The 21,883-nt window shown below is 41.7% G+C and overlaps 3 protein-coding genes across 5 annotated transcripts; 2 read left to right on the forward strand and 1 right to left on the reverse strand.

The window, feature by feature from the left end:
- Nucleotides 1–2,216: 2,216 nt before the first annotated feature.
- On the reverse strand, nt 2,217–6,598 carry med20 (mediator complex subunit 20). The gene is made up of 4 exons (XM_030730056.1): nt 6,548–6,598; nt 6,229–6,374; nt 2,718–2,971; nt 2,217–2,629 (listed from the first exon to the last, which is right to left on the reverse strand). Exons 1-4 carry the CDS (start codon nt 6,559–6,561, stop codon nt 2,408–2,410), a joined length of 636 nt encoding a protein of 211 aa, XP_030585916.1. The 5' UTR covers nt 6,562–6,598; the 3' UTR covers nt 2,217–2,407.
- A 198-nt stretch (nt 6,599–6,796) lies between these two features.
- Nucleotides 6,797–15,779, forward strand: bysl (bystin-like). Its single transcript, XM_030729449.1, has 7 exons — nt 6,797–7,205; nt 7,839–7,989; nt 8,082–8,220; nt 8,451–8,584; nt 8,700–8,860; nt 14,853–14,955; nt 15,114–15,779. Exons 1-7 carry the CDS (start codon nt 6,941–6,943, stop codon nt 15,466–15,468), a joined length of 1,308 nt encoding a protein of 435 aa, XP_030585309.1. The 5' UTR covers nt 6,797–6,940; the 3' UTR covers nt 15,469–15,779.
- Nucleotides 15,780–17,197: 1,418 nt separating this feature from the next.
- ccnd3 (cyclin D3) lies at nt 17,198–21,392 on the forward strand. 3 transcript variants are annotated; one of them, XM_030729964.1, is made up of 6 exons: nt 17,198–17,484; nt 17,558–17,773; nt 19,390–19,552; nt 20,277–20,419; nt 20,600–20,691; nt 20,740–21,392. In XM_030729964.1, the coding sequence occupies exons 1-6, from the start codon at nt 17,263–17,265 to the stop codon at nt 20,795–20,797; spliced, it is 894 nt and encodes a 297-aa protein (XP_030585824.1). In that variant the 5' UTR covers nt 17,198–17,262; the 3' UTR covers nt 20,798–21,392. The 3 variants fall into 3 exon arrangements, with proteins under 3 accessions (XP_030585824.1, XP_030585823.1, XP_030585825.1); XM_030729963.1 differs by having other exon boundaries at nt 20,600–21,392; XM_030729965.1 differs by lacking the exon at nt 20,740–21,392 and having other exon boundaries at nt 20,484–20,624.
- Nucleotides 21,393–21,883: the final 491 nt, after the last annotated feature.

A 21,883-nucleotide genomic window follows, 5' to 3' on the forward strand; every position in this document is an offset into this window, starting at 1 on the left:
TGGCAGCTCCATCTTCAGCATCCTTTGTCCAGTATTTCCACTATCCCTCCTCTTCACATGTCCAAACCGCCTCAGCCTTGCCTCTCTAACTTTGTCTCCAAACTCCTCAACCTGAGCTGTCCCTCTGCTATTCCTGTGTCATTCCCAATGAAAATCTGAGCATCTTCAGCTCTTCCTCCTCTTTTTTTAGTGCAACTGTGTCCAAACCATACAGTTAACTGTTAACTGTAATTTCCCGATTGTGGGATCAATAAAGTACATCATAGCAGGTCTCGCCCCCATCCTCTAAACCTCCCCTTTCACTCTTGTTGCGATCCTTCTGTCACAAATCACCCTAGACGCTTGTCTCCACCCTCTCCACCCTGCCCGCACTCTCTTCTTCACCTCTCTTGTGCACTGACTGTTGCTTTGGATGGTTGACCCCAGGTATTTAAACTCATCTACCTTCACTACCTCCACTCCTCGCATCTTCACGGTTACACTTGCCTCCCTCTCATTCATACAATTTTGAATATGTCACAAGTCTTAAAATAAGTCAGGTCAGTTTTTATCAGCTTTAAATACACCAAGCAAGCATAGCATTATGACCACTGACTGGTGAAGTGAATAACACTGATTTTATCTTCATCATGGCATCTGTTAGTGTGTGGGATATATTAGGGAGCAAGTGAATAACACTTGGTACCAGGATGCACTATGGGAAGAAGGCAAACTGGCATAGGCAGTGTGATTTTTTTGGGCAATGTTCTGCTGGGAAACCTTGGGTCCTGCCATCATGTGGATGTTACTTTGGCATGTATCACCTACCTAAGCATTGTTACCATTTACACTCTTTCATGGAAATGGTATTCCCTGATGGCTGTGGCCTCATTCAGTAGGATAATGCACCCTGCCACAAAGCAAAAATGATTCAGGAATGTTTTGAGGAGCATGAGTTTGAGGTGTTGATTTGGTGACCCCACCTCGCAACTTACAGGACTTAAACGACCTGTTGCTAACATCTTGGTGCCAGATACCACAGTACACCTTCAGTGGTCTAGTGGAGTCCATGCCTCGACAAATCAGGGCTGTTTTGGCAGCGAACGGGGGACCAACACAATATTAGGCAGGTGGTCATAATGTTATGCTTGATCTGTGTATATTACAGGTTCCTTAGATTTCCAGATTAGATTAGTGTACCTTTTAGCACACATCCTGTTTACAAAGACTTTTTTAACGAGTCTCTTGAGAATACAAGAAGCAGGGTAAAAATAACAAAATGAACAATGGTTGAATTCAGCTTAGCCATTACCATGATTTACTAGGACTCTTGACTGGGATAAAGAAAACAAAGGTCAATATTACTGTTTCTATTAACACGTGGTTATTGTGCTCTGAAATGTCTTTTGACTGTGCATGCTGCTCACTTTTTAAACAGAACATGTCCGTGTTTGAACATTTTTTCCTACTCTAACAAAGAGTCCACTTGATGTCAAGCGCAAGTGACTACTCCTTTTTCATTTACTCCACAGATTACTACAGATTAAATTATATATAAACTAAGTTTTGAACACTATTATAACATGAGACATTAAGTTCTCAGGTTTTAAAAGCTGCATCCAGTGTTTGGACATTTTTGCTTGACTAAAACAGCCAATTATCCAAACTTATTTTTTCATTCATCAATAAACAATCTAACTTAATGTAGCCCTCATGTCTCTACTCAGATACATCTTTGTAATTCAATAAAGCATTTCCAGTGTAATGTCATTACATATTTAAACACAAGCCTTGCTTATTAGCCTCCATCTAATACTGGAAGATTAATCCAGCCGCTAGGGATTGGACTGACTATGAAATTCTGGGCCCATAGCCAACATTTATTTTATCCATTCCTCTCTTTCTGCCAGGGAAAACAAAGAAATCTTAATTATTACAAAAAAAAAAAAAAAAAAAAAAAAAGTGAACTTTTAAAAAAATCTCACAGCTCCTTGTTGCACCATCTTTAAACATTTAGCCAGCACAAAACTCATATGATGCAACAGATAAACATCAACCACTCCCACCTATGTCACCAGATCAGTTGATGGCAGTCAAGAAGGCAAGTGTTCAGCTGATATATCAGTGTATCCCTACATAAACTAGTAAGAAATAAATGAATACTTTGTGTCATTACTCTCAGATAAACATGCACCACTGAAAGGGCATCACAGTATGAATGCTCAGACTCTGACTACTTGTCTTTACCATGTTCCTTTATTGCATTCATTAAGTAGACGGGTCAAATGCAAATGTGCAGTTCCACAAATGATAATAAAACCTCAGACTTTTAAAAATGCCTGGGTACCACGCTGATCCATAGGACCAGAAATATACAAACATCTGTACAAACATGGGGAAAAAACCCCGCGATATCTTCGTTGCAGACTCAGCGCACATTACTTCCAGGAATTTGCAGTTTGCGCAGTTTGTTGAACAACTCCAGGTACTGAGTCATGGTGTCAACACAGTCTGCTGGCGCAAAAAGTCCCTCGGGCTTGGCGGCAAACACAGATGGCAGTTCAGGGACACTGGGACCGAGAAAGGACTGCATAAACTCCTTCATGAGATTCCAGCAGTCCCCAGGAACAACACAAGGGCAGTACTCCACCTGAGGAAAAAAACCAGGCGTTAGTGCCTCACAGAGAGTGGAGATGTGCCTCATCTCTCACGGATGATATAAAATCACATATACGTACCTCTACTGATATCCCTCTGGCACTAGAGCTCATTGTCACCGTACCAACTTTTATCAAGAAGTCGCAGTATCGATATCTCGAACCGCGAGACTCCACCTTGTGTCCCTTGGCATTCTGGAAGTGACTTTTCAGCTTCACCATGAGGACGTCAAAATTTGCATCTGCTATTAGGCAGGGTCCACCTTCAAACAGAGCCAGGCAGCTCAGGGGGATTTCAGAGTTGTGCATCACATATAAGAGCTTGGAGGGCTGACCTGTAACAGACAGGCAACACTTAACTGTCAAATGAGATAAGGAACAAAATGAATATAGTACTGTGTTTAAGGACAACAATGAAGTCCTCACACCTCTCTGAGAATTTCAACTTTACCCAGTGCTCAAGAAAAAAAAAAGTAGTTTTTTTATTACTAGATTTAATTAATGTAGGCAGCCACAATTATGGTCAGTTTATATCCACTTATCATTGGGCATTAATCTCAGGGTAATTTTGGGCTTTTAATGATTTATTTGAACTGCTCTTTTTCCAGGTTGGAATGGTTGTACAGCAGACATCTTTAATTGCAACCCCCCAACTCACACAAACAAACATAGTTGGTTAAATGTCCCATAGCAAGTTGCACCTTGACCAGATGATTTTGGTAGCCATCGGCAAGCTTCTGGCATAATTCTGGCTGGATATTTGACTGCTCTTCTTGGCGGAATTAGTAAAGTTCATTTAAATTGTTTGGCTTTCTGGCACTGACCCAGGTTTTAAGTGTATTTCATAAATTTAGGGGTTGAGGTCAGACATTAGGAAGGCCATTTTAAAAGCTTAATGTTAGCCAGCTTTATCCAATCCAAAACCAGTTTTGTTGTGTTTGGGATCACTGTCCTTTTGGAACACCCAACTTTGTCCAAGTTTCAATCATCTAGTTGTTGATTTGAGGTGAATTTGGAGATAGTCCTCCTTCTTCATTTATTTCATCCACTGTGTCCAATGTACCAGTAACACTGGTGGCAAAACAGCCCCAGAGTATGATACTGCCACCACCATGCTTGACAGTTGGTTCAGTGTTTTTAGGTTTGCAAGTCTCCTCTTTTACTCCTCCAAACATACCTCTTGTCATTGTGGCCAAATAGCTCAATCTTTGTCTTGTCTGACCATAAAACATTTCTCCAGAAGGCATTTGGTTTGTCAGTGTGAGCAGCTGCAAATTTCAGTGGAACCTGATGGTGTTGAATTTGGAGCAGGGGCTTCTTTTTTGATCGGCACCCTCTCGGTCCATGGCGATGTAAAACTAGCATCACTATGGCCAGTGACACTGGTGTTCCAGCAGTTTCCAGTTCATGGCAGGCTTCAATGTTGGTGGTCCTGGGTTATTCCTGAACATCCTAACCAATTTCTCCTCTCATCTGAGATTTGGGGCTTCTTCCAGACCTTGGTAAAGAGGTGACATATTCAAATAATTTGTACTTATGTACAATTGTTTGAACTGATGATCTTGGAATATGCAGTTATTTAGAAATGGCTCCAAGAGACCTTCCCAACTTGTGTAAATCTACAGTTCTCCTTCTTAGATTCCTTAGACTTTTCCATTGTTCTGAGTATGGGTCAATCCAATGAGTGCTGTCAAACAAATCTTTGTTATGCTGGCAAAGAGAAACTACCAGTTGTAGTCAATCAATAATGAGAAGTTACCAAATCATTGAATTCAAGTCTTTCAATCTCTTCCATGGGCACAGGTGTATGAAACCAAGCACCTAGGCATGCAGACTGGTTCTGGTTCTAAACATTTGTGAAAGAATGGGTCGCTCTTAGTAGCTCAGTGAATTCCAGCGTGGTACCGTGATAGGATGCCACCTGTGCAATTTCCTCGCTACTAAATATTCCACAGTCAACTGGTAGTGGTATTATAACCAAGTGGAAGCAATTGGGAATGACAGCAACTCAGCCATCAAGTGGTAGGCCAGGTAAAATCACAGAGCAGGTTCAGCAGATGCTGAGGCACATACTGCACAGAGGTTGCAAACTTTCTGCAGTCAATTGCTACAGACCTCAAAACTTCATGTCGCCTTCAGATTGGCTCAAGAACAGTGCGCAGAGCTTCATGCTGCAGCCTTATATCACCAAGAGCAATGGAAAGCGTTGGATGCAGTGGTGTAAAACACGGTGCCACAGGACTCTAGAGCAATGGAGATGTGTTCTCTGGAGTGAGGAATCACGTTTCTCCATCTGGCAGTCCAATGGACAAGTCTGGGTTTGGCGGCTGCCAGAAGAACAGTACTTGTCTGACTGCATTGTGCCAAGGGTAAAGTTTGGTGAAGGCGGGATTATGGTGAGGAGTTGTTTTGGACATTTTCATGCTCCCAACTTTGTACAGTATGGGGATGGCCCCTTCCTGTTCCAACATGACTGCACACCAGTGCACGAAGCAAGGTCTATAAAGACATTAGTGAGCGAGTTTGGTGTGGAAGAACTACTAGCATGCAGAGTCCTGACCTCAATCCCATAGAACACCTTCAGGATGACTTAGAGCAGAGGCTGCGAGCCAGGCCTTCTTGTCCAACATCAGTCTGACCTCACAAATGCACTTCTGGAAGAATGGTTAAAAATTCCTATAAACACACTCCTAAACCTTGTGGAAAGCAAATACTTTTGGCAATATTGCGCAATAGACCTTGACTTTGTTAAGTTAAAAGACACTGTAGAGCATTCAGCATCACTTATTAAAAGATTTAAGTGTTTGTATATATTTGAACCTGTATGTAAACTTTTGACTCATTAAAAATGTATGATGTACAATCATTCCACTCTGGAAAAAGAACAGTTCAAACAAATCATTTAAGGACCAAAATTACTGACATTTGTGTCTAGTGAGTATATGTAACCTTCTGACCACAACTGTATTACAGCATATGGAGAAAGACTAAAACATAATTTACTTATTTAGTACAAATTAGCCCACAGCATCATAACAGTGTGTGTACATAAAAGGGATGAACCAATTGTGAAACTCTTAGTCAAAAATAACTATTTTGCAGTCGAGACAGTATTTATGGCTGTTTGTGTTATTTTTTTCCTCCGTTTGTGACAAGGAAGTAGGGAAATCTTCATTAAAAAATAACAGCTGTTTTAAAATATTGCAGCTTCTCTTTGCACTATGTTTGAACATAATGCACAGATATATTGGACAATGGATTTTGAAGATGGAGCTGCCAACAGGAGGAAAAGAGGAAGACCACAGAGAAAGGTTTATGGCTGTAGTGAAGGAGGACGTGGAGAGGGTTGGTGTGACAGAGGAGGATGCTAGGGATAGGTTGAGATGGAAACAGATGATCCATTGTGGTGACCTCTAAAGGGAGCAGCCGAAATAATTTGATCTCAATATGTGGGGACAAGAGATAAAAATACGGTGTAGTCCCACATAGAGAAGGACACCTGGTGACCCTAGGAGAGTGCAATGCTACCGTGTTAATGTCAAATTTTCATTTGAATTATAATGCTGAAAAACAAATAGGTTATATATATTACCGCTGGAATTGGCAGTGGCATGATACGTCTCACAGTCCACGCAGAAACTGCCCTGCTTCACGGCACCCAGCTGCTCCAGCTTTTTGTGCAGCATGTCCACAGTCTGCTGCACACTCTTCCCCTCCGCCACGGGTACCTGGCACACACTGCAGGGCATAGAAAACAGAGGACTTCAGCAGCCACAACACATTTTCTTTTGTGTAATGTTATCAGTATTGTTATATGAAACGGAACGATGTTAAATGAGAAAAAAAACTTTTAGTTTTTGGAGGGATGGGGTTAAAAATCAAATGTAGCTTTAAAAAAAAGAGCGGCTTACCAAGTAACACCCATTGATGTTTTGCCTCTTTTCACTTGTACGGCGTTTGAGCACTTCCGGGTTAAAAAAAAAACTTCCGGTGAAGTTAAAGAAAACCACAGAATAGTTTAAACTGTCAAAAGACATTATTTATAATTGATGATGGTGGATATTAATATCGGCTTCCCGATGAAACAGTGTACTGACTTTGTTGTTCTTTTTTTGTTTTTTTTCCTGAAGTGGTCACAAAAAGCTGGATGTTACGTACGTGCGTTGCGTCACTTCCTTCATGCTGGACCTCCGCACGTGTCGAACCTGTGACTGTTTACAGTGTCTGGGAAAGTCTGGACCGTAGCTTGCACATGCTACCAGAAACATCCACAGTGTACTTACAGCCGAAGTAAAACCGCAGCGATGCCGAAAGTCAAAAGGTCCAAAGGTGGAGGAGAGAAGAGCGGCGTCGCGGTGGTGCCGCTGGCCGACCAGATCCTGCAGGCGGACACTGTCCGAACGAAAGGCCGGGTCAAGATGAGAGACACCCGGGAAGAGAGCGAGGACAAGTACGTGGACGAGCGTCTGTCTCGGAAAATCTTAGAGCAAGCCCGCATTCAGCAAGAGGAACTCCAGACCGAATATGGGCTGGCACCAGAGAAGAAGAAAGCGCCCGTCACCGTTCTCGGTAATGTTGGGTTGAATTTAATATTCATTAAATTAGCAGGTAATTGAATGGGGTCTGGTCATCAGTAATGCGTTAGTTTTAAGACTGCATGGGTTGGTGAAGGAACTTTTAAAACAGATGATGGGTGGGCCATCCAACAATTGCAGGGTTTTTTCTGCCTCACACAAGAATTTGAAAATAATCCATGCACAAAATACTAAAACATACATTTGTTGTGTGAATTACACTTGACCCAAGACAAAATGTCAATCTAGCTGTTGAAAAAGTGGTTCCAAAATAATATTTAAAATACAGAATGGCTCTTTAGAACCCCCAAAAGAGCGTTTTTCTCTTGTCCCAACTTATCGATAACCAAGTTACATGTCAGATAAAACAAAATAAGTTATAAACTCACTTTTTTTGGTTTTGATTTTATTGATACAGCTTTTATAAGGAAGAGACGAAACAGCAGTGTTACCTTTATTACCAAAAGCCTGAATTGTCCTCCAATTGTAGAATGACCCACAAGTTTTTCCACTCAAATACAAGTGCAGCACATGCTGAATCTGTATTGCGATTGTAACTTGACCGAAAGGTTTACACTCAAAAACATTTAATTGTGACCTAATGCGCCATCTCTGTCTTGTAATTTAGGGCCCGCCTCTCAGGATGCAGACTCAGATGAAGAGTGGCCGTCGCTGGGAGAAGCAGGTCCCGGAGATGTTGAGTGCGACAAAGAAATCATTGTTGACCCTGAAGATGAGAAGGCCATTGAGATGTTCATGAACAAAAACCCACCAGTGAGGTAAGCTACAGCGTAGTTTTGACTTAATCTTAGCACATGCTGTGAGCTCAGTAAATCCTTAGCTTTGTTTCGCATCTCTGTGGCTCTCACAGACGGACCTTAGCTGACATTATCATGGAGAAGATCACGGAAAAGCAGACGGAGGTAGGAACGGTGATGTCAGAGGTTTCGGGGTGTCCGATGCCACAGCTGGACCCAAGAATAATAGAAGTGTACAGAGGTGTCAGTAAGGTAAGTTTAATTAAAGTGCACCACAGGCGAACAAGCGGGTGACAAATTAAAGGAAAACCCTGAAGTAGTAAGTGGAGAACCTGAATGAGTTCACACACTGGCCCAAGCGGTCACTCATCTCAACCCAGCTGAGGAGCAGAGGGAGATTTTGATGACGCCACAAGTATAGCAGGTGTCTTTTTGTCAGTGGAGAGATGTTTATAATTGTTATTTCTCTTCTTGTGCTTCAGGTTCTGTCAAAATACCGCAGCGGCAAACTGCCAAAGGCTTTTAAAATAATACCGGCGCTTTCAAACTGGGAACAGGTTTTGTATTTGACTGATCCTGACACCTGGACTGCTGCTGCCATGTACCAGGCAACGAGGTAAACTTCCAATTGATGCGGTTTGCGATTATCACAGTTTTCTACAGATATTCTGATGTGATATTATAAAGTATTTAGTAAAGTATTCAAGTATTTTTCCTTGTTTTTCTTAAAGAATATTCTCATCCAATCTGAAAGAGCGAATGGCCCAGAGATTTTACAACTTAGTGCTGCTGCCTCGAGTACGGGATGACATCGCAGAATACAAGCGACTCAACTTTCACCTTTACAGCGCCCTGAAGAAGGCCCTGTTCAAACCAGGAGCATGGTTTAAAGGTCAGACTGAGATTTATGATCGGTTTTAACCCGTCCCCTGCTCACTGGGGTAACCCTTGTTTCTGTTTTCTGAACTGAGCGGTTTGTGTCATATTTCAGGTTTGTTTCCAAAACAAAATGACTGGGTGTGCATCAGAGGTTAGTGAGGGTGATCTCTGCCTATACAGCTTACTAGGGACACCCTTAGAAAAACCCAAAAACTTGTCATTAAGGGCACAGGGGAGGTTAAAGGATAGTTCCTTTTTCAATACTGGGTTGCTGGCCTCTCCCTTAGGGATAGGGTGGGGAGTGCAGTCATTCAGGAGGGGCGCAAAATAGAGCCGTTGTTCCTCCACATCAAAAGGATCCAGTTGAGCAGCAGAGGTAATCGAACAGTTTTTGAAGCAGATTTGTTTCTGTACAAAAATCCGATTTTTAAAATTTTTTTATTTTCAGCTTTCCTGTGATGTGTTCAACATGGATCTTTAAATGAGTATAGTTTCAAAAGTTGTATGTATTGAAACAGCAATTTCAGTTTCATGAACAGGAATGATTTGAATATGGTGACCTAGTGATCTTAAATCCAACAATGAAGGCTTTCAGCTTTAATTCAAGGAATGTTTTTTTGCCTAGGGGGAAAGCCATTAGTGAGCCCTTATGCATCTCAGCTGAGATACTAAGATGCATATTTTCAAAACACCACACATCTGTGGCTTTCAAACCCTAAACCATGCTACGTCAAAAATTGGTGCTCTGGCACAAACACTGTACAGAGTTGTGCCAAGGGGATTTACTCCTACGGGCTAGTTTGGCCTCTCTTTCAGCAATTAGGAGGCAGGAACGCTGGTATGAGTGGGGAGTCAAGGAGGGCATTTATGTGAAAAAAAAAAAAGAACGACAGTTTAGGAGAAAGCCTAAGAGTACATCTTACATTGCTGCGATTGTAGTAATTCCCCAGTTCTCTCTGAATAGGACTCATGGCCGCTGATTAATGGTCACGAAGATTTGCATATCAGTGATAATGAAGCTAATCTCATGGCTCATTGTTGTTCAGTGGTGCTGGTTTCGATCTGTTTACAAGGGTGGAGAAACCTGCAGTCGGCCAAGACTGAAGAAGTCATTTGAGTGTTTCTCCCACTGCAAACACAGCATCAGGATGAACTCGATCAGATTTCTAGGATTTCCTTGTCTGCTGGGCATGCATCAAAATATTTTAACAAAAGTGGTGCAATAACTGTGCAGGAATGACAGTCATTTTATACATTGAAGGATACAAAAATATGTCAAAGCACTTCCTGAAATATCTTGAAGAAATGAGAGTCAAGGGCTTCCGCGAAGTTAAGGCAAGCTCTGAAATGAATACGTTTGCGTGTATGCTGGGCAGAAAGCAAAACACCCACATGACTGCAGAGCAGCTGCTAGAAGCTTTAGCTGACTGAAGCGGCAGCATCTTCATAAGTCTGTCTCAGTGTCAGGCTCAGGAGGAATGAATTTCATTAACTTTTAGCACATTTTGCATTCAGCCAAAAAATGTGAAACTGAAATAAGAGGACAGTGATCCAACATAGCCATAAAGATTTTGGACTGCCCCCCCCACCCACCCATGTACGAGGCAGCCTGAAAATATCTCAGAAGTTACCTGTGGGGAAAAGTGGCGAATGATTTCCTAAATTAGCAATAGGCAGACTTGGCTGGCAACAAAAAAGCATTTAAAAGCTGTGAAATGTGCTGAATGACCATTTCTAAGTACTGATTTAGCAAAGTGCCTATACTTTTGTATTGACTGTTTTAAGTTTGTGGAACTAACAGACACAGGTTCAATTATGATGTTTGTCAGTGGTCAGTTTTGCCGACAGCTGTGTCTGTCTCAGGCCTGTGAACCATGCTGGGCATTACTAGATATTGTTTGATGTTTGATTAAATGCCCATCGAGTGCTGGGCTGAGATCCAGTCGCATGTAACCGTTGGAAAAAGAAGCGGGCAAAGTAAATAAATGATTGAGCGGATTTGGAAGCTTGTTGCATTGCAGAAAACGAGCTTTCTGGGACATGTCACGTTTCCAATTTCTGCTCTAAATTTAGAAATTTTATTATGAGGACCCTGACAGAGGATTAGGCAGTGTCCACAGGGTAAATAAGACCGTTGGTTCTGGTAGCAGAGTAATTAACACACTCAAATCTAATTGGGTCAAGCCATCCTTCATACATTCAGAACTGATTGTTGAGGATAATTTTTTTTTTTTTTTCTGTAATCCTGTCAGTCTTGTGTTCACAAATTGTCCCAGTTTGATGGAACTATTTTCCCCAAACATCCTGTGCCCTATATTCTGACAAAAAGTAATGTGACACATCACCACTGTGTGGCAGTGTTGCTAACAAATAGGTTTTATAACCCATGTAGCAAGCCTGAGGGTGCAAGGTTCTTCTACTCTTTGATTATTAGGGCTCATTTCATTTGCAGAAAGGCAAAATATTGTCTGATAAATTTAGTGAAGCATTTGAAGGCCCTGAAATAATGTGTTAAAGACATTTTTTTTTTTTTTTAACATTTATTTGTTTATTATGTGGGCAAACTTGTATAGAATCACTTTAATTCAGCTTACATACACACATGCAGCTCTAAGTATTAAACAGCGAGAAACCAACAGGAACACAATATTAAAAATCAGTTTCATAACTAATGACTGTTGTTGTAAATTGGTTCTCTATAAATATACTGAGCTGAGAAACATTTAAGTTAGTGAGTGCCAGTGTACAAAATCCTGGATCATTAAAGTCAAAAGACTTGTAAAACAGGAAGTTTGTTACTTGCAGACCTCATTTGTTCTACAATGATTACTACACCGTGTGGATAAGGGCATTGGACCGACCATCTTCACATTACACCTACAGCAGCTGCTCAGCCGTGGAAACCCATGCCATGAAGCTCCTGGCACACAGTCAACAGTGCTGACATTAATTCCAGAGGTGGTTTGGAGCTCTGCAGTTACTAAGCCAGCAGAGCGTCAGTGATTTTTACACACTATGCCCCTCAGCACTCGGCTACCCTGCTCTGTATCCTGACATGGTCTGACACTTCACGGCTGAGCTGCTGTGGTTTCTAAATGCTTCCACTTTGCAGTAGTACCAGTTGATAGTTGGAATATCTAGGAGGGAAGAAATTTCATGCACTGACTTGTTGCAACAGCAGCATCCTATTGTAGTAGCACGCTCAAATTCAGTGCGTTCTTTAGAAGGACCCATTCCTTCACACATGTTGGTAAAGGCAGACTGCATGGTTAGGTGCTCGAGCTTATACACACGTAGCAATGGGACTGAAAACATATGAATTCAAAGATTAAGAGGTGCAGTAATTAATTACCATCAAGTTGTCCTAAAAGCTCCCTGAAAAGCCTTCAACTGAGCCAAAAGGCTGCAGAGTACTGATGGGGACTAGGAAGAGAGAGCATATGTCTCCCAAATTTGCTTCTCTTCATGGGCTCCCTGAAACAAATTTAAAATCCTTCTCCTCACAAACAAGGTCTTGAATAATCAGGCCCCATCTTATCTCAAAGACCTTAAAGTACCATATCACCACAGCAGAGCACTTTGCTCTCAGACTGCTGGCTTACTTGTGGTTGCTAGGATACTTAAGAGTAGAATGGGAGGCAGAGCCTTCAGCTTTCAGGCCCCTCTTCTGTGGAACCAGCTCCCAGTTTGGATTCAGGAGACAGACACCCTCTCTATTTTTAAGATTAGGCTTAAAACTTTCCTTTTTGATCAAGCTTATAGTTAGGGCTGGATCAGGTGACACTGAACCCTCCCTTAGTTACACTGCAATAGGCCTAGGCTGCTGGGGGTGTTCCCATGATGTTCCCATGTAGTATTTCTTAGTCACTCACCTCTTTTTTACTCTGTTTATACACCACTCTGCATTTAATCATGAGTTATTATTCATCTCTGGCTCTCTTCCACAGTGTATCTTGTCATTTTTCCCCTCCCCTCACCCCCAACCTGTTGCTGGTCTTCCCTGAGCCTGGTTCTGCTGGGGGGTTTCTTCCTCTTAAAAGGGAGTTCTTCCTTCCCTGTTTGTTGTGATTTGGTCCTATATAAATTGAATTGAATTGAAACTGAATTTAATTGACCCAGTACAGTGTGTTTTGTAAGTTGAAAACAGTGACTTGAATTCAGATTTTTATTAAAAGTTCTCTGATTATTGATAGTCCTGCAACAGACTGGTGACCTGTCCAGGGTGTATTCTGCTTTTACCCTGTGACAACGAGGCCGCCACCCACCCCCACATCCCTGAATTTGATACGCGGTTAAGAAAGTGGATGGATGGATGATTCAACTTTGTGCAGAATAATATCAAATTATTTGAAATCCACACAAAATGGATTTCATGACAGTCAGGGTCTTTCATGTTCTTTGATGTTTTCAGAACTAAGTGTCAGGATATCAGGGCCTCTGCAGCTTAATTTTTAACAGATACTTTTGCACTTATATATTATTTTTGAAATATTCTATTGTTAGAATCAGTCCTCTTCTTATTTTTATATGCCCGTGGAAAGATGGGACGTATTATGTTAACACCTATGGAGGATGTCTGTGCGGCATCCGTTTGAAGTGTCCGCTCAATCACCTGAGAACTGTGTGGCTACACTTAACAGACTTAATGGTTAGATGGCTTATGACCAAAGCAAGGTTGGGATTGTATAGAGGGTCACTGGGGTCAAGATCAAGGTCACTGTTACTTACATTGCACTTTACTAGTTCACCATATCAAGATGATGTGTAGTGATCAACTTCTGGAGGTCATTGTCTTATGGTTTAAATCTTTGTTTTTTTTTTGTTTTGTTTGTTTTGTTTTTCCATACCTACTTCATATCTAAGAAATGGTTTGAAGGATTTTGATGAAATCTTGTATGATTATTTTCCATATCAAGACAGTATGCAGAGATCAACTCCTGGAGGTCAAAGTCACATAATTATTAAATCTTTTATTTTTCTTGTGACAAAGAACAGGGTTAATACAGTGCGATGATGTATTTTGCCCCAGTAGGCGGTACTCTTGTCACATGAATATAAACTAATTCTACAGTCACACTTGGGGAAACAGTGGTTGGAGACTGCTGCACAACCAAAATAATTGCAACCATGTGAAGTTGACTTCCCGATCCTGTTTTCTTTGAAATGGTTGCTTCAAAGACAGGGACCAGGCGTGCAACCACTCAGTCAGTTGCCATCTTTGGCACATCAAGTTCTCAAATACATGCGATTTGTGTATGCTAATATGGCAATTAACTCCAGCAAAAAAAGCCTTGCTTTAATACAGGAAGATAAACAGAATAAAACCAGTTTAGTCCCCTATTGGATAAAGATAAGTCTGACTCAGACTGATCGCAACATGTTGAAAATCCGCCTGTGTTTACAAATGAGAAGTTATTTGGAAACCTTCATTAATCTGTCTGAGAGTAATTGGAGTCAGCCCGAGTCAGACTGCGGTTACTTGGAAAGGTTGCCTCCCACCAGGTGACCTGCTCAGTCACCTGTTCAGTTGGTTACCGTAATATCTCTGTTGGTTTCTGACGGGGGAAAAAAATCAGTGTAACAACCGAGCAACCACTGATTTTTATTTTTAATGAATTAATTATTTCCCCCCTCTTCTAGTCACAAGGAGGTTGCCGTCCTGTTTTTACTTTACGGTGACTGAGCCATAAGAGAAGGAAAAAATGAAAAATAAACAGATGTAGACAAAAATATGAATAATTTTCAAGGAGATTTAGGAATATGATTGAAATATCTTCAATCACAGGGTGAAAAACTTTCTCCTTTCATATACGATCATAGGTAAAGTAATTCATTTATTGTTTAAGCCTAAAAGGATCCAGGTTCAGTTACATTTGCATATTGGATCAGTGTGAATGAATCTGTTTGCTGCTTAAATTTTTACTTTTTTTTTTTTAATTTCTGTCTTTTGTAAAAATTTTTAACAGATTTTTTTTTTTTCATTTTTTTGTCCACTTGTCTCACAGGTATCCTGATTCCTCTGTGTGAATCCGGGACATGCACCCTCAGGGAAGCCATCATCATCGGGAGTATCCTGACAAAGTGCTCAATCCCTGTGCTGCACTCCAGGTGAGGCTTCCTCTCACTGACATACACCGGTAGACAGATGTCAGCATTTTCTTATGAAATATTCAGTAGCTGTCCTTGAAAGACTCGTACCGTGTAGTGCAGGCAGGTTACATCAGGTTCAGTGTTATCTAACATGCACAGTCTTTCTTGTTTTTCAGCGCTGCAATGCTTAAGTTGGCAGAGATGGAGTATAATGGTGCCAACAGCATTTTCCTACGCCTCTTACTCGACAAGAAGTACGCCCTGCCTTTCCGTGTTCTGGATGCCTTGGTGGCCCACTTCCTGTCCTTCCGCAGTGAAAAACGCGAGCTTCCTGTGCTGTGGCATCAGAGTTTACTCACCCTGGCTCAGCGCTACAAGGCTGACCTGGCGTCCGAACAGAAGGAAGCACTGCTGGAGCTGTTGAAGATACAAATGCACCCACAGATCTCTGCAGAGATCCGCAGGGAGCTGCAGAACTCTGAGTCGAGGGACGTTGAAATTGGGCTCCCTGTTACAGTTGAAATGGACTGATTCGGTCTTCCTTAGTAATGTTTCCTCAGATTGGAAAGAATCTTGAATCTTCATTATTCTTCGTGTCCTATGATTGGACAGGATGCAAACATAACAGTGTCTTGGAGTTTGCACATTAGCAGATGCACATCACTAATGATGTGCATCTGCTAATGTGATTTTTTTGTATCCTCAGTCTCAAGGTTTTTCCTGACAGATGAGGAAGGGCGGTCATGTGAGCATACAAAGACTGGTTTCTGTGTTCATCTAAATAAGAGCAACTGTGTTGTTTTGAAGCAAAAAAGTTATTAAAAACAAACTGAATCCTTAAACGTTGGCCATTGATGTCCATTTATTACTTATACCTGTTAGAGTTCTGTTGCAGTTGTAATAACTGTTGCGTGACCCCATTTGAACCAGGCTTTAACAATCAGAGGGCTTTATGATGAATGCAATGACTAAAAAGTGCCCAGGTCCTGTGGCTGTAAAATATGTCCAAATCATTACCCCTCCAGCTCTGTGCTTCACAGGCGGTATGAGATGATTGTTCTGATATGCTGTGCTTGGTTTTTCATCAGCTATGGAGCTGTGCTTCATGGCCAAACATCTCCACTTTGGTCTTGTCTGTCCAAACAGCATTGTTCCAGAAGTCTTGTGGTTTGTTCAGATGCAACTGCAAACCTAAGCTGTGCTGGCATGTTTGTTCAAGAGGATGTACACTGACTTTCACCCTTATTTGGAACCCTTCCAAACAAGCCATACTTGTTCCATCTTTTTCTAACTGTACTCTCGTGAACTTTTTTTGGCCTGTAGCACTCTTTATTCAACTTGTTTTTGGTGAGAATTGCCCAGTTTTGGAGATGGAGAATTTTATTCTTCATTTACTTAAATATAGTGGAAAGTGCCAAGACGTGTTTGAAAAAGAACAACCTCAGTGTCTTCAGAAATCAAGACCTGGTTACTGAGGAAAACCAATCAGAAACCTATGTAGGAAGTAAACTGTAAGAATGCTGCTTGGCAATAAATCTTATCCTGTTGGAAAGCCTCTTTATTTCCCCTTAAATGGTGCCACATTTGTGGGTTGAGCAGCACAGTTGAGTATGTGGGTTGTGGCCATGACAAACTTGCCAAATCTTCTCTGTGAATGCCGAACAGCTTGTTCTACTGTTGACTCTTGTTTTGAGCTTCTGGTACCTCAGGCTCATCGTCACTGGAGACAATCTCAATGCAGAGAGAGCTCAAGATGAGATTCTGCAACCAGTACCCATATCTCCACGGTCTGGGACAGCACTCTCTCTTTCAAGATGACAACGCTGGCTCCCACAGAGCAGTGACATGACGCTATGTTGCGCCTTCAAAGTAAAAGCAAGCGAGTTAAAGATTTCAAAATCAAGCATTTTTGGTGTAATTTTTGGGTAGGACAAATCTGCCTGTGTCGAATATTTGGGGGGGGGCAATTTGGGAGTGGAGAGGATCTTAAATCTTCCAAATATATTTTTGTGGGGGAAAAAATTAATTTATATCCATTTAAAAATGGTACAGTACAGAAGACAAAACGCAAATAAAACACAATGAGCTGAAACTCAATAACCTTGATAAACTGTGAAAGAATTTCCATTTATTGTTCTTTATTTAGTGAGGGCTAAAATAAAATTTAATTAAATTTGAAATTATCTGTCGTTAAGTTAATATTTTTAATAAAATCAGGTGAAAGCAAAAAAAAAAAAAAAATGTGAGCATCTCCTGGACAGCTAGCGAAAATCGTTAGCTTATCGGCTTATTGATACTGCTACACTGAACTGGCCCACTGTGAAGATGGAGGGCTTCAAAGTTGATCCAGAGGTGCGAAGTTTTAGTGAAATGCAGCAGGTTGTGGTCCTCCGTGCGGGCAGCGACTACGCCACGACCAGCGACCTCAGAGTGCTCCACAACCTGCGGGCCTTGGAGGAAACCAGCCGGGTGACCTCCCCTTTTGGCGGGGTGCAGACGGAAATCCAGCCCTTCATGAGGCGGATACTGGTTGTGTGGATGTTTCAGGTATAAAGACATCAGTCAGACTGTCAGTTTGCCACGTAGTTGGTGTGAAATGAACCAGATTACTGTCTGACAGGTGTGTGAGGAGCAGAAATGCGAAGAGGAGGTGTTTCCGCTGGCGGTGCATTACCTGGACTGTTACCTGAGCCGCTTTGCCATTGAGAAGCCCAGCCTGCAGCTGTTAGGGGCAGTTTGCATGTTCCTGGCCTCCAAAATGAGAGAAATGGTCCCCCTGACTGCCAGCAAGCTTTGTGTCTACACAGAGAACTCCATTTCAGTCTCAGACATACTGGTAAATACATAAAATATTTTAAAGGAGCATTTTGGTCATTGGGATCAGCACATTGGCAGCAGACCTTCTGGATGTTGTGGGTTGCACAGTAGTTTTAGATGTACATTATGGATTATTCTCATCTGGAGATGGGACCCTGACCTCTTGGCATGTGTTGCATGGTGCCTTGATAATTTTCAGAATTCCATCCATCCATCTTGTTCTACTTATCCAGTTCAGAGTACCCAGTGAGAACCCATGCGTACACAGGGAGAACATGCAAATGCTACACAGAAAGGCCGCAGACTGGATTCAAACCCCTGACCTTCTTGCAGTAAGGCAGTGGTGCAAACCACCTGACCAATGTGCCACCCTTTCTTCTGAATGCATTGCAGATACTCAAAGCAACCCTGTGACTTAACTGAGCCTCCAGTTTGGTTCTTTCATTAGTGGAGTCTTTAATACTTTTCCATGGAGCTCACGCTAATACCGAAATCAACACTGTTGCACCTCAGTCTGTGGATAGTGTTCCTGTTGTAAACAGGAAGAGCAGCTAGGTTTTCATGAACCTCAAACTTCCTGGGAGTCAAAAGTTTTATAGCCTTTGCCTTGGTCATGCCTGGCAATAATTTTCGTCCTTATCCCTCTTGTTTTTATGCCTCCAAGTGGTGATGTTATTTTTTTGAGTTGTCCATCTGTCCATTCCATTCTTTCGAATGCAATTTGTCAAGCAAAAATTTCTTGAGAGCACATTTTTTAATTTGTCAGAAACACTCACTTTGACCAAAGCAGCGGTTCTCAAAATGTGGGGCGGGTTTTCATGAATGGCTCCTCAGCCATTGCAGGTGTAGCGGGGACAACCTGGAGAAAAATTTCATGAAACTGAGGTGAATGAATAAACGTTGATGCTACCGTACTCATTTTTTATTTCACTAAAGTTAATCTTGGATCCTTTTTATTGCTTATTATTGGTTCAAATAATGTGACATGGAGCACTTTTTCTGCTTCTGGCAGTCAAAGGTCAGGTTCACTGTAACCTCCCATTCTTGTAAATGCAATATTGCAGGAATTATTTGATTGAATTTCTTTAAATCTGGCACAGATGGCCACTTGGATTCAAGGATGAACTGATGGTCAAAGGCAAAATGTTACTGTGACCTCATAAAATGTTTTTTTTTTGTTTGTACTAAACAAAGTCACAGGCTTCTCTGGCCCTTATTCAATACCATAACTCAGGAGCAAATGAAAGACCATTTGTATTTGCTCTGATATTGAATTGGTGACTCTAATCTTTTGCACCCACCTCCTAAACTCTTCACTACTAATGAATCTGGACAGACATGGATGTAAACTGCGACTTGACTGCCTGGCAGAGGCATACTGCTACATACCACCTACATAACTTTGGAGCTTAAGTAGGAAATCCTCCCTTTTTGCATTGTTTTATTCATCCAAAGGCTTGCAGGTATCCATGACAAAAAAAAAAGCTTTTTATGTGCACACTGTTCAGGAAAACCTTGACTTGTGGTTTGATTGAGGGGCTAGGGAACCAGCACTTGTGGGCTGATCTGAATGACCGTTCCTCCTGCTGTGGGATTTTGACGGTGGACTGGTTTCGAGGAATGTGTGTGTTGCAGCACTGGGAGCTTGCAGTGGTGTCCAGGTTAGACTGGTGTCTGGCGTCCGTGGTCCCCTCTGACTTCCTGGAGCCAATTCTTCACGCTCTCCCCTTTGTTCGACCCCCCCACCTTCGAAACATGCAGAGGCATGTTCACACCTACATTGCTCTGGCTGCCATGGGTAAGTTACGAGTTACCTAAACATGAGATGGTTTTCCCACATGAAACGCAGATGAAGACAGTATCAAATGTTCAATTTAGAGCAGACAGTGACCAGAAGATACATTTTAATAAAAAAAAATATCTTGTGTTTAAGTTTAAGACATTTCAGCATCGAGTGTAATCAGTGATAAAAAGTTTTTTGGTTCATGATCATTAAATGTAACTGTGACATTAAATGACTTTCTAAGCAGTGAACAACGGGCACTAAACCGCACCAACTGATTAACGATGTGTCAGCAGTTCACTTTGGAGACTGAGAGCCGAGTTTGTGTAATCCCGCATTGTCTCCCATGAAAGACCTGTGTCCAGCTATTCAGCTGGCCCATTTCCCACCCATCTCTATCTGCGATATTGCCCGAAGCTGTAGGTTAGAAAGGGATACAGTTAGTTGGTGTACTTTCAGGAACACTTTACACATTCCAGCCCCATAAAAATAAAACATTTTCACCCATTTGTAAAGGTGTCAAGCAAGGCCTGAGTGGCTGACCTTTTTGTCTCACCATTTCTCCGCAAGCAATTAGGATATCAGATTATGTCTGCTTTTAAGCTTTTGGCTTTATTCATAAAGGTGTGTCTCCAGTGGTGGCGACCATCTGTCTGCCACCTATGTTACTCATGTTCTCACTGTGGATAAAGTGTCTAAGAAAACTTGAGAGTAAAAATTCTTCCTGTTTAATCGTCAGAATGCAGGTTTTCGGTTTTCCTACCCTCCACTCTTGCATGTGCCTGTGTGAGCATTGCCATGCAGAGTCTAAAGCTGCTGGATGCAGACGTCTCCTCAGATTCAGTGATGAAGTTTTTCGCTGACCTTTTGGCCACTGATCAGGTAAGGCTAATGTTTGACTGATTTTCAGACATTATCTCCTTTGACTTTGTCCTCCTGTCAACAGGAGAAACAGTGAAAACAAACCACTAACTGCATCATTATATCCATGATTATACATGCCGCCTTGTCAGCCCTGATGAACTCACAGTTGGTTTTTATGTAAACTGTGGCCCTGAACAGAGAACCCTGCTCCTTTGCTATGACCAGCTCAGGACTGTGTTAGAGCTCAGCCTGCCCTCCAGTTTTAAGGATACTGTTTGCAAACCAAAGGAACACGGATCAGGGATCAGTTACACCCCTGCTGACATTCAGGATGTTGTACTGACACCAGCGTCCCCACCTGAGGAAATCAAAATAAAGCACTCCTCCCTGCCATGAAAAGTTGACTTCCAGGAAATGAAATGAGAAGGCCAATTAAGATGGAAGAAATGCATCTACGTGGCACTTCACTTTAGTCTTGTTTTTTTTACATGCTTTGTTTAGGATTCTCCTTTTGTTACTGAGTTTTCTGCAGTTGCTTAAGCAGTTTTATTCCTTGTTAAACCTGTTGTGACAGAGCTGAACTGTGCCTGTTCCTGACAGCAGTGATTGCGTGTTTTAATTGTAATATTTTATTTGTACTTTTGCAAGTGCAACACTAATCAGTTGTGGCAGTTCTGATCAGTTTAAACTGAAGTTTGCAGTTTCAGCAGTGCAGACTACAAATCAATCCTGTTAAACATCAATAGAATATCTGTATGTAGGTCATAAACAACACTGGTCAGCACCTGAGTAGTTTTTTTTATTGACTTCCTCATCCCAGTAAGGACAACATGGCAGATATACATATATATATATATATCAAACAAATGTCTTTGACTTTGGCCGGCGTGGGTTAAATTAAACCTGAACCACCCGGGATAGGGGACAGGGAGAAACAAAAACAATGTGAATGTTTGTATGTAGGTCATTAAAACCATTGGCCAGCAGCTCAGTTGTTTGTTGTGTGTGTGTGTGTGTTTTTTTTTTTTAATTGACTTCCTCATCCCACTAAGGACAACATGGCAGATCAGTCATACAAATGTCTTTGACTTTGGCAGGCGTGGTTTAAATTAAACCCGAAACATCCAGAAGCCTATACTACGGAGCAGGATCTTGGCTTATCCAGGTAACTTCAGGATTAACCCTGGGTTTTCTGTACTACGAACATGGTTCACCTCTTACCAGGGGAGCTTATACGGTGAACTTCACCTGCTCTGGAGCAGGTTAAGTTTCACATAGGAGATCAACAGATATGAAATCACCGCCTACTGACCAACCAGTTCTCCAGGAAATAGTGTCACCCTTCCTGGAAGATCAGTCAGACCTCTATGGGTGAAGTAGGAGGGTGTAGTGTTTCTCAGTATTTAAAATCTCTGGTTTCCCTGGACATCCGTAATAAATATAGATTCATAGATGCAAATGTATTCCTTGATATTTTTATTT

Source organism: Archocentrus centrarchus, chromosome 5, assembly GCF_007364275.1.
Source record: "Archocentrus centrarchus isolate MPI-CPG fArcCen1 chromosome 5, fArcCen1, whole genome shotgun sequence".
Classification (NCBI taxonomy): Eukaryota; Metazoa; Chordata; class Actinopteri; order Cichliformes; family Cichlidae; genus Archocentrus; species Archocentrus centrarchus.